At 45.5% G+C, this 13,142-nt stretch overlaps 1 protein-coding gene across 1 annotated transcript in view; it reads right to left on the bottom strand.

The window, feature by feature from the left end:
* Positions 1-13,142, bottom strand: part of LOC139048122 (dual specificity mitogen-activated protein kinase kinase 7-like) — a 73,447-nt gene that overhangs the window by 33,207 nt on the left and 27,098 nt on the right. Inside the window, exon 5 of the mRNA XM_070522605.1 lies at positions 1,753-1,905. Coding sequence (XP_070378706.1) covers positions 1,753-1,905 — 153 coding nt within the window. The remainder of the gene's footprint in view (positions 1-1,752; positions 1,906-13,142) is intronic.

Genomic DNA, 13,142 nt, shown 5'->3' with positions numbered 1-13,142 from the left:
ATTGTTAAAACCGGTATGTTATACCGGTATGGGTATGGTTTCGACTGTGTATGGATCCATTGTAATGGGCGTGGACTGCACTGCCAAATGAAGCAGCAGTATGTTTGGCTGGACAATTCAATTCCATCAGTCCTGTCAAGGTCAAATTAATGAAAGTCAACAGTATTATAGTTGGGGCAGCATTTTGCAACAATACATTTCATTTTGCATATTTTCGGCCACTCATCACTGGCCCATATGACACTGTGCTACTACTTTTACCTGGAGCAGCCACTTGGCACAACAGATTAAAAAAGTATGAAAATTTAATTGTCGTATAGTATGGCTCCTGGTCCTAATGAGCCAGTCTTTATAATGAGACCTAAGTGCTGTTGTGCTATGTACATTGCTGTGCCTCAGCCATTCCCAGGTTGCTCAGAAAGTTCATGCGAGCTCCCACAAATGTGAAGGGTAATGGGTGACCTGTGCACACAGGAGGTGCTTGTGTATGTCACCAATACCTCTTGCAAACCTGCTTCAGTAGGGCAAGCCACAGACTGGTACGAATGCCTGTGGTTTGGAAACATCAAAGCACACCCTTAATGTGTTGTGACCCAACAATATTTTAGCCAACATGTTGGCGAATGTGCTCACAGTGGTGAGGTTGCTTCTCAGGTAATGAGCAGTACGTCAAGTCATGCCATTAATGCATGCTCATAAGCCATTTGGTACGCCGACCGCAAAACCGTTTCCTAATATGCAACATCGATGCCTTTCTTTCACAAGTGCCTATATCAATCTGCAATGAACACGGCATGCACATAACAAATCATGAGTAGACAAATCCATATATGTTGAGGGTGGCCCAGCCTCTTCATCCCCAATTTACTGCAAGACGATAAGTGATGTTATAATCAAACCTATGATAAACTGAATGAACAAGTAAGGATCCCCAGGTACAGGAAAGGATTTTTCCGTTTGATATTTTACAGCCTCACCACTGTTCCTTTCCACATATTTTAAGAAGTGCATCCACAGAGAAAATAAATTTGAGCTGCATTATCCGCTTTATCAGTGCAGTGCTTGCAAAATTGGCTGTTATATCTGGATGTAATTTCAAAAGGCACAGTCTTGAATTTGTAGTAAGATCACTACCAAAATGTCTATACAATAGATATCCCTGCGAAAAATTGAGAATTCAAAAGCACTAGGTGATTGTAACACAGAAAGCAAGCAGCTAAACGCTTTCAGCAGCCCACTCATTAAAAAAAGCACGCAATACAAACAATTGAAGTGGAATCTCGATAAATAGAAATCACTTAGTAACTTAAACGAAACACCATCTTAATGGTTGGTCAGTTTTGTATTCATGCAACTGTATTCAGCTTTGTCCCTCAGTAAATGGAACTCCTGATGAATGGAACCAATTTCCCTGGTCCATTGAGGTTCCATTTAAAGAGAGTCCACTGTATGTATACTACAACGAAAATATCATTTTCATGTACAGTATAGTGCAGGCATTGTGTCCCCATTTTTCTGTCGCCTTGTGTGTTCCGTTTGCGCTACACTGTATGTGATATCACATCAACTAGCTCATCAGTCTATCTTTTTGATATACTTTTCACAGAGGTCGTCAGATGTAGAATGGGATAATTCATAAAGCATTCAAAAAAATAACAAAGAAACAGACAACTAAGCATAGCAGTGTCAGCAGATTTCCCCCCAACAAGCTTCAGAATTAACTGAACTTCTCAAGTGATCAATGCAACTCACAGCCATGTATGCTGCACAGCCAGCAGAGCGTGTGCGTGCCTTGGAGTCCACAAGGCGGCCGCTAATGCCAAAATCACAAAGGCGAACACGGCCTTGTCTGTCAAGTAGAACATTGGACGGCTTCACATCTCGGTGGATCAGGTCATGGCTTTCCTGCATTTATCAAGAGCAAAGGCATAACAGGGAGTTTTAGGTTTTACACACCTAAATTCACCGCTGGGTATATAAACACAAGCAAGACGTGGGGCTTTGCGTACGCAAGGCCGCTTGGGTGCATTATTTCTAGAACTCCCTAAGAAACACTTCACAGAAGGCCAGCATCTTCTTTGCTACCATTTATAACACAAAATACGGCAAACTGACACCTCCCACATTAGTCGTTCGTGCAACCCAGTTCCTAAGTACTGACAGTGTACATGCATTCGAACTTTATTATAATTTTAATAACCGAAAGCCGATTTGGGAACAAGGAGGAAATACAATATATGCCCCAGACACTGCATATAAAATAAGCAACTGAATTACGTATGATTAGCAGAAAAAGTTGTTAGTTCAAGCAAATGGCCAAGTCAATGAAATAAACTGTCTGAATAGCTTTAGCTTATGAGAAGCACTATGAAAGTTCTGGAATCATCAAAAATGAAGAGTTTCAGCTTTTTAGACTATTCCATGTTTTTTTAAGATGCTCACAATGACATTCTATGCACTTTTTCATTCTGGTAAACTTTTTTGAAAACAATCTTTCCCTTCATTTTTCTCAGAGGGCTGCAAGCTCATGCTTATAGGCATGAACAGCTTCTTCAGGGCTTGAGAACCTCTCATAATGCCAGTTTTTCACTGTAAGAAACAGCAAATAACCGCATAAAGTAAAAGCAGGACTGTAAAGTAGATGAGTCACGAGTTTAACCATGTGAGCTCCAGAAGCTGAAGGGCGATGTTTGCTGTGTGCGTAAGCACATAATCACTGTGCAAGATGACACTCTTCAGTGCAGTTCCTTAGCCACTTCTCTTGCAGCTCAATACAGTAAAAGCTCCTCAATCCGAATTCCGTGGGGTTGCCACAACAATTCGAATTATACAAAATTCAAACTAATGAAAGCCAGAGGAAAAAATTGCTCAGTTAAGGTGCATATATAGTTTGATGTAGCGTGAGTGCATGCGTGCACACGCTACACCATGTTGGTGGGGACAACGTCTATAGTTAGAAGCACTGGCGCAGCCAACGTAACCGGACACAGCCAACGCAGTCAGACGTTGAGATGGCTCTTGCTTCAGCCACGCGTTCATCACGCCGACTGCACTGATGTACAATGCATGGCACGGAGAAAAAAAAAGTGCCCCCGCTGCTTTGCCGGCAATCGCAGATAGCCGTTCAAAGCAGCACGCAGGTTGGGGATCAGCCAGTGGCATACACGTAGAAGCCTAGAGGGGACGGCATTTCGGCTGACCCGGCGCAAGTGGTGTAGCGTGACTGACTGCAAGCAACACGCGCTGAAAACGTCGGACTATAACTGCGCCTTTGCGCCACCGATGTTCACCGCAGAAACAAGACCTGCACTCTAAAATGCACTCGCGAAATGCACCACAACCTGCTGGGACCTCGGTCTCCATTGTACTCTCGTAGCTGCACCGGCTGACGAGGCTACATGCTGCCAAGTTCCACTATACATATAGGTGGCGTCCAAACACGAAGAAAAGCAGGGAAACGAGAAACAATGAAGACATACAAAAACAAAGTTCGCAATAAGGGTTCAGAAAGTTTGGTGATGGGAATTCTTCAGTTTTTTTTCCCTTTTTTTTTTAACATAGGTAGGACATTAGGCAATATAATAACAAGAGCCTGGTGGCGCAACACACCGCATCATTCCAACGGGGACGCTCATAACATTCATCCATCCATCCATCCAGAAATGCTTTCCTTTGAGTAATAGCTACTAATCTCAAAGGCTATGCTTTTTGGTACTGCGAGCATCAACAAATGCCACAGCCACCATGTTTTAGACATGACCTAGTGCCACTTCTTGGCAGGACACCTTACAGAGAAAGGGCATAGCCTCTTTATGTAACATGAAAAAAATTAAATAAAGAACACGCAGTGCCGCATCCGCATTTTTATCTTGAAGGTCTTAAGAGAGGGAGAGAATTGACCTACAACAAAGGCGTTGGCCATGCCTGGCCAGGCACAAACGCATCTCTCTCCAGTAAAGCCTAAACAAAGGGTCGCAGATGAAAAGAGCAAAGCTGCGCAGCCCGTACGGCGACGCAAGCATTGCCAACGTGCTCCCGCACACTAGCACTCTCCCCATCCACGACGGCGCGGAGTTCGAATTATCGGTGGCGATGCGGATTTCAGTGTGAATTAGCTGAGTGCGTTACATACTGCTTTCAATACATTCTTAGACGGACCATGGCAGCTACTTCAAATTATCCGAAATTCTAGGATTAACAAGTTGTGAATTAACGAACTTTTACTGTATGACCTTCTGGGAAGCATAGTGTTACATACCATTTACATATCAGAAACAGTCTTTTGTACCTCAAGAGGAACCATCATAACATGACCCTTTTTCCCAGAAGAAAGTTGCTATCATTTTCTTGTCAACAGTTCATGGCTGCTTGACTTTTGTTGGTGGATCTATGTCAGAATTGAATCCATACAGGCAGCTGGCATTTCTTCTCAGGATGAACTGATTACTCCAGGGGGGGAGGGGTTATTGTGTAAGTGTCCACCTAGTGGACAGGTCCATTTCCTCTGCTACCGAAGTACTCATTGACTGGGGCCACTTGTCTCGTTCTGACACATACCCCAGCGCAGTCAATCACAACTTCAGCAGCAGACAAAATGAACATGTCCACTAGGTGCACACTTACAGAATACCCCCCCAGTTTTCATCACTTGTAACAATGTCGGACATCCACCTTGAGCTGCCTCCCTTCAAATCTAACCAGCTTTTTTTAGCACCATCTAACGTGGATGCACCTTTGCTCATCTGTCAAAGCATGAGGCATCAATAGGAGTTGAAACTTTCTAACTGGCAGATGCTCACGCAAGATTTTTATAACTGCTAGCAATCTAATCTGCAAGGCAACTTAAATGTCCTTAATGTCACTCGACTGCTCTAGTACAGTGGAATCTCGATGATACAATCAGGACTAATACGAATTTCTGGATGATACGAATTTTTCTGTGGTCCCGACCGAGCCCCATTACTTTGCAACGTGCTAGAGAACGGTTGTTATGAATCAATTTTCGACCCGCGTCGGTTGATACAAAAATTACCGAAGACACTTTGGAAATTCTACAGTGTGCTTGGCTAAAGCCAGACGCTGCTGCCGTCTGCGCTCCGCTTCCCTGGCTTTGATGTTCGGCGATATCGCCTGTCGCTGCTGCCGCTTTCGTTCTGCATCTCTGCTTTTGATACCCGGACATCTAATCAGTTGCTGTTGGCGTTTCCATCTGCCTCCCTTGCTTTCGCATCTGGTGACATGTTCAGTCGTCTCATGCGCATTCGCTCCTTGGCGTTTGGTGTTGGGGGAATCCGGCGTCCTCTACCGCTTCCCCGAACTGCTTGGCGCGCAATCACTGGCCCGCTCACATCCACTCGACTGCAACGAAACGTCTGGCGAAGGAGCGGCAGTGCAGCTGCCACCGCCGACGCGCGCTCGTTCTACCGCTACTGTGCGACGTCACGGTTGCTATGCGCAGCTGTGCCCCCCACCGGCGCGCCGGTTGCTAAGGAAGGGAGGAGGTTGCGCAGCTGCGCGGAGGAGAGGCCACAGTTGGCACGTTTCCAGCGCACGGACAGACGCGACCGCGAGCCCCACTGACTGCCACGAAAGAGAACAGTGCGCAGTCACACGATTTCTCTCTTTCTCTTTTGGTGCGGAGGCGCGGACACGGCGGAGGCCGTGACTGGGCGCGAAGAGTTTGAAGCGGTGGCGCTTTTGTTGCTTTTGTGCTTTTCCTCCTTTTCCGCGTGCCATCGAACGGAGTAGCTGCTGTGCTTTGGGCCGTGTTCTTTGTTAGACGTGGGCGACGGCGAAGGACCACCACCGGCGGCTGAAACGCTGCACGCGCTCTAAGTTCTGAGGCGTGTTATGGCCGCGGTTGAAATCAGCGACGACATGTGCACGCGTTTTTATGGATTTGGACAAGGTCTGCTAAGTGACCTAACAAAGAAAAGGAAGCAGAAGGACATTAGAGACTTATTTTCAAGAAATAAATGCTTTTTACGTACGCGTGCCTGAGTGAGTTCACCTCTGACTCTTTAATTTAGCTAGTTTTAATTGCTCCGACGATACGAATTTCGGCTAATATGAATATTTTTCGTGACCCCGCGAGATTCGTATAATCGAGATTCCACTGCACAATGTAGTTCCACATTGGAAATGCTTTCTTCACTCATTGAATTTGCCAAGCCACCCACTCCTCTCCTCGTCTTTCAATGAAGTTCCATCCCTTCTATATTCTTGAAACTGGTGGCAAACGCTACGCATGTTGCCCACAGATGCTTGATAGGGTTCATGGTAGAAGATAATAGTCAGGTCAACAAAGCATCAATAGCAGCATCCTATGCTATGGCTGTTGGCCACTGCCCTTCTGTGCACTTCCGATGCCTATCCACATAGACATCACTGCACCAGTACCAAAGCCAGAGTCATTGTTGCATTGATCTTTGCCTTTACAAGATGGTGTAATATTTTTTGCAATGCTAAAGCCACACTAAAAACTGTTATCAGCATTAACACACACTCTCTAATCCAAGCATGCAGCCACTATAGAACTCAAATTCAGTCAGCAATGGAGACTGAAGATGGTTTACATTCAACAGCATCACTATAAAATGGTAACAGAAGCAGTGTAAAAATTTGGAATGAATATATTGAATCTTGTCTTGAATACTGTTGCTAATCCTTAAGTTGCCATTATGTCCTCAAATACAGTCAACTCTCGTTACAATGGAACCTGTTAATCTGACAAAAAACGTCCATTTTATCCGAAGTCCATAACATCCGAAAAGCCTCACTTCCAAAACTCTTGTTGCAATGTCTAACTTTATTGCACAATGTGAGTGACGAATGTCCAAAGTAAAAAACAAACAAAGTCGCAGTTTCACCCTAAAAGTGAAGCATTGATTGTGATAGCAAATTAAGGGAGGATGTGGCAATGAAAACAATTTTTTATTTATGGGAATAAATTGATGAAAATTGGCATGCAGGTGTGATTTGCTATGCTAATATATAACTGAAGTCAGTTTTGTGCTATCTATTATAGTTCTTGAGTTACAACACTTGACGGTCTCCAATGGTCATCCCCAAATTAACTACACATAACTTAGCCAAGATTTTCACATCAGCATGTTCACAAAGGCCCATTCTGTGCAAGAAAGTTATTGGTTTATTTTTTAAATGCTGAAATGAGTATAATTTTTTTTACTTTCCTATGCATATATCTTTAACGATGTTTTCAAAAGCCCATTATAAATTTTTTTTATGCAGTGCAGATAAAAATGGACAGCTTTATGTTTCAGGATCTAAGTGCAAAAGACAATATTTTTGTGTTCATTCGTTGCGAAATGGCACTGGAATGACTACAAGCAACTACACAAAAAATGAAAGCTAAGAAAATGGAGCTCGAACTTTCATTTGTTGCAAACATTTAAATCTTTACTTTGAGCACCTAAAACACGCCTGGGATATAGTCCTCTGCCTATGAGGACACATTTTCTTTACGTTTTAGTGTAGGTTTTCGCTTCTTTACAGCCATTTCGTGCACCTTGGTAGCATTCTTGTGTCATGCATCCATGCGTCGTGCAGAGGTGGATGACAGCTCATTCAATACGTCCGCTCTTGTCTCCTCTCATTGTGCAACCTCTTCATTAGTGAGATTTGGAGCCGAAATCCACAGCTGAATATTTTATGCGAAAAGTTCTGCACTTGCCGATGTCATGTCGTCAGCACCGCACATGGACGCGCTGCGCTTTCTCGGTTACCCTCGTGCACCAGTCATGCCTCGTCGACACAGTTGGTGGCATCCACTTCTACGAGTAGTTTTCTCCCTCTGTTCCATGCCTTTTATGGTCTTCCGTACACGTGGGCCATTCGGAACTTGCTTCCTTTGGGGGCTCATCACAGAACATGTGCGTTAAGCAGCCACAATCATTAATGACATTGATCGAACGCGCAACTTGTCAGCAATTCAAATCTACATATTTGACAACCTGAATATTTGGAAATTCGTAAAACTATGGCAGCGGGATTCCCAAGGCCTGCAGCAGTCTTGTGAAGATGTGTAGCAGACTTTGGGGTCAGTGCAGGGTTCTTGAGGGTCTGTGAGGAAGTCTTCAGAATCTGGTATGACTCCAAAAACAAGCTCTGCTTGTTGCACTACTTTGTTTCAGATTTAAAAAAAAAGCCGAGTAGTGGTTTTCACTAGTCAAGCAGCCTCTTTAAACATTTTCCCAACAAAAGCCAACATGTCAGCGAGTGCTTCAACATCTTTCTGACCTCGGCGTCATGCATTTTTTGGAACTTGATCTTTCCATTTTGAGCTTTTCTCTAGGTAAAAAAAGATGTTGACGTCAACCAAAGCCTCATCAACCATTACAGGAAGACATGAAGCTCCTTTTTGGGCGGCCAAGTCAATGAGATGGCACGGGCAACCAACCCCTATCAAACCTGGTTGAGCTTCTCTCAATACAGTAGCAACACTGTTTTTCTTGCCGATCATTACATTGCCATCGTCCAAACACATAGCCAACAGGTTTCCAACAGGCAAATCCCGACCAGGATCCAGAACCAGGTTTGCAATCTTGTGACCCGTCACTTCCTCTTGGATTGTCCAGAGGCAAAGAAGGTGGCTTTCGACTCTACTCATTTCTTTAAGGGGGGACGCGGGTCTTGAAATCGCGAAAAATGGTCAAAAATGGCAATTTTCAAAAATTGCGTTTTTGAAGTCCTTAATGTCCCAACTATGCCTCTACAAAATATTATGGCGCAATTCCTACTCGAAGTATAAAATAAACGGTAATTTATAAACGTCGGTGAGCCGAAATTGAACGCCAAGCGCGAAGATTTGCCTCATTTTCAAGCTGCCGTAGCTCCGCGCGACGCGTACCGATCGGCGCCATCTTGGTCTCGTTTGAAAGCTGGTTTCCCGCTCTCCATTCTGGCGCCCCTCGGCACGCTCTAGACCCTCGTGCAGCGGAGGGATTGGCACCCGTTCTCAAGCGGGAAATCGTCGCGAGACAGCCGCTGATTGGGTGAACCGGGCGCCTCCTCGAGGCGCAGCCCTCTGATTGGCCGTGACGTATGCTTCGCCTTCCGCGGCCGCGTTGTCCGACTCCTTCACGTCGTCTGCTTTCGCCTGGACGCACGTCATTTTTCGAGCTCCTCTTTGTTTCCTAGTATTTTTCGTTCTGCCTTTTTCTTTATCGTTCTTCTAGATATTTTGGCTATTGGGTCGCTTCTTTTAACCACGAATTTCTTGCTTTTGCGTGCCTGGTGGCTTTGTTCCGCGTGTCACGATGGCGCGAGACGCGCGCTTGAAAGCAAGCACGCGAAAAGCAGTCGGCAAAAAGAGACGCGCATGGAATAAGAACAGCGCTACATCGTCGAGAACTACAGCTTCGGTGATGCCGCAAGCTGCTGTGCCCTTGGTGGATGCGGCAGGACTGAGCTCGCCAACAACAGCTTCGCCGGTGGACGCGGCTGAACAAACCCCGTCGACGCTAGCTTCGCCTGTGGACGCGGCTGGACAGTGCCGATCAGTGTCAACTTCGTTACCGCAAGTCTGTGCAGTGCCGGTGGATGCGCCTGGACTAAGCCCGTCGAAAATGCCAACTTTTGAGACGCTGCAAGTCGCTTCGGATTCCGTGTCGTCGGAAGCGGCCGAGCCGGCTGACCTAAGCCTAACGTTGACTTCGGCGTTTCCGCACGCCGCTTCGGTGCCGACGGACGCGGCTGAACCGAGCTCGCGTGCTCAACGCTTCGACACGGTGTTTTTCACGGAGGCGGAGTGCGCGGGGCGCGAAAATTACGCAGACAACGTTAAAACTTCATTGGCGAAGCAGTCCGCGACTTCCGCAAGTTCGAGCTAATGAACGTCGCCACAGCAAGTGAAGATGACGATCGCGGCACAGAGTACATCATCGTTGATCTCTCAGTGCTAAAGAAGATGTTTGTGTCCACAAGCTGCAGCAAGTGTGGGATGACCACTCTCCAACTCGCAAAGTGCAGTGAGAGAGAATACGGCCTAGCAGTGAAGTTGGAGCTCACATGCTCAAATTGCGATTTCGCCGAGCGGCACTTCTCGTCGCCACGAGTGCCCGGGAAATCCAACATCCCGCCCTTTGAAGTCAATTTGCGGGCAATGAAGGGAATTCAAAGTATAGGCAAGGGAGTGACTGCCCTAGCAGATTTTTGTGCCACCATGAACCTCTCTCACCGAGGACTTCACCACAAGACTTTCAGGGGGCATATGGACACCATGGTGAAAGCTTGCCAGGCAGTAGCTACTGCTACAGAAGCAGCAAGCGTCAAAGTGGTGAAGGACATGTACAAGAACTTCCTGAATCCACCAGGAAATGTAGATGTCATATTTGATGGCACATGGAAAACACGTGGTCACAATTCAAATATTGCAGTAGGCTGCATCATAGAGCTATACACTGGCCTAGTACTGGACCATGTTGTGCTCTCGAGGTACTGTCGTGGGTGCCATGGGGCACCTGATCCCAGTGATGATGGGTACGGTGACTGGGCTATGAACCACAAGTGCATGAAAAACATCGACTGCAATGCCGGCCGGATGGAGACTGAAGCAGCTATCATTTTGTTCAACAGGTCTCTGGAAAAAAATGGGTTGCGGTACACAACTATACTTTCTGATGGTGATAGCCGCACCTTTCATGCATTGACCTCAGGAGAAGTGTATGGATATATATCCATTGAAAAGAAAGACTGCTTGAACCATGTCCACAAGCGGATGGGGACGGCTCTTCGCAACTTGGTGGAGAAGAAGAAGGCACAAGGAGAATCTCTTGGCGGAAAGGGCAACCTCACCCAAGATAAGATAAAGAAAATTACAAACTACTATGGGTATGCCTTGCGGAGCCACAGCCACGACGTTGCAGGCATGAAAAAGGCAGTGCATGCCACGCTGTTGCACATGACCTCGACAGATGAAGCCCCAGACCACAGTTGCTGTCCTCAAGGGGTTGATTCGTGGTGTGCCTTCAATCGTGCTTTGGCGAACCAAGTGGAGCCGTCACCACACAAAAACCCTCTGCCAGGCCACGTTCGCACTGCTCTTGAGCCAATCTTTGCAAGGCTGGGCGACGAGGCCCTCTTGGAGCGCTGCAAAGATGGCATGACACAGAACGCCATTGAGTGCCTACACTCTGTCATTTGGAGCCAAAGCTCCAAGAACACGCATGACTCTTTGCTGGCTGTTGAAAGAGCTGTTGCAGAAGCAGTTTCTCGCTTCAACCAAGGAATGGCAGCAACCAGCAGAGCTGTTGCAGCACAGCTTGGTTACAGTCCTGGGAGCTGCTCATTCGTAGGAGCCTTGAGAAAGATAAGCAGAGGCTGTGCAGGTCTGATAAAAGTCACACCAACGCTGAAAAGGTGAAGAAGAGGATGGCCAAGAAACACAAGCCTGACAGAACCCAGGACTACTGCCCAGGACTTTTGTGAATGTGTGGCAGATTCATAGAAAATAGCAGGTGACTTTTTGAGCTTTTTTTTTGTCAAAGGCCAACGCAATACAGAAGTTTTCGCAATCTTTACATGAACAGATTTCTGTGAGTTTGGTGTTATTGTGTTCAGTAATGACTGGGCTGCATGCTAAAGCATTAAATTTTTCCATGTGATAGGTAAACAAAAGTGGCAGAGTAAGCAAAACTTTGAATGCAATTTTCTCAGCTTTGCTTTTTCGATCAAATGCCTTTGCCTTACGGAACTTTCCATAATGTTTGCATCAACTGATTTTATTGAATTAGGTATCATTTTTTTCAGTGAAACCTCAGCTGCATCCTAAAGCTTTCCATTTTTCATTAAACCAAATAGACTAGCAATTAGGTCAGGTGTAAGCTAATTACTCCTGCATTGTTTTTTTCTTCCTACTTTGATATTCATTCATGACCTATATGATGACTTTTAAAAAATTTCTTTAGCTTTAGGATGTGCAGTAGGTCCTTGGAAATGACAGCTATTCTTTAAAACTAGTTTTTTTAATTAAGAAATTACCATAATGGCCCGTAACAAAAGACCTATGTGGGATAAGTTATTTTGCGATATCTTCATTTCTAAATGAGATATATCAAATCTGAATATATATTTGGAATCAGCATTGAAAGATATATCTGCATGCGAATTTTCAGGAAGATACGTTAAGAAATAAAAAAAAAGTTTTCAAGACCCTCATCCCCCCTTAACGAAATATGTAGCAACAAACGGGTAAAGCTGCATATCCCTATTGTTACTGCCATCCACAGCGATCGAAAATACTTGCTGTTTTAGGGCATCCAGCAAAGAAGTCTCCGCGTTGGCAGCCACTTCCCGAACAATTGATGTAGCCTTTGTTCGTCCACAGGTGTAGCGTTTCGTTTCTCTGCACTTGGAGAACATCTTCCGGAAAAGCAGTCCGGCATGATCGCTGACACTCAGCGGATGTTATGTTCAGCTAAAAACAACATGAAGAAGCATTCTGCAAGATTCATACAGAGGTCGTTGTCATCGCGTACAAAATTTGCTAGGCTTGGCTGGCTGCCCGCAGCTCGCATGTATCCCTGATGCTTTTCGAAGTGATGTGGATCTTGATGTCAGACTTGCCACCATGCGAGATGTTCACATTACAGTGCCTACGTATTTTAACCTGGCTAACAAGTCATTTTCTGCCATAGATCTTAGCATTTTATCGCCGACACTTTTACCCTATTTTAAATGGCATGTGCTTAACAAACCGTATGGGAGTGACCACTTCAGAATAATCCTAACTACGCCGAAACAAGATCAACTTCCCCCGCAGATCCCACGGTGGAAGGTTGACTCAGCCGATTGGGAACAGTGCCGAACGCTTACACACATGACCTGGTCTGAGATGTCCGGTATAACCTTAGATGACGCCGTTGCATATTTTACAGCTTTTATACTTGATACCGTATGTAAATGTATTACTCAAGCGAGCGGCATGGGCTCCAAACGGCGTGTTCCCTGGTGGAACGATGCATGTAGGCAAGCACGGAGGGAGCAGAACAAAGCGTGGGCGATGCTTCGTGATTTTCCAACAGCAGAAAACCTGGAAAACTTTAAACATGTTAAATCCCAGGCGAGGAGAACGCGCCGACAAGCAAGAAGAGAGAGTTGGGCGAAGTATATATCAAGCATCA

Source organism: Dermacentor albipictus, chromosome 1 (assembly GCF_038994185.2).
Source record: "Dermacentor albipictus isolate Rhodes 1998 colony chromosome 1, USDA_Dalb.pri_finalv2, whole genome shotgun sequence".
Classification (NCBI taxonomy): Eukaryota; Metazoa; Arthropoda; class Arachnida; order Ixodida; family Ixodidae; genus Dermacentor; species Dermacentor albipictus.
This window is presented reverse-complemented; position numbering and strand designations above follow the sequence as displayed.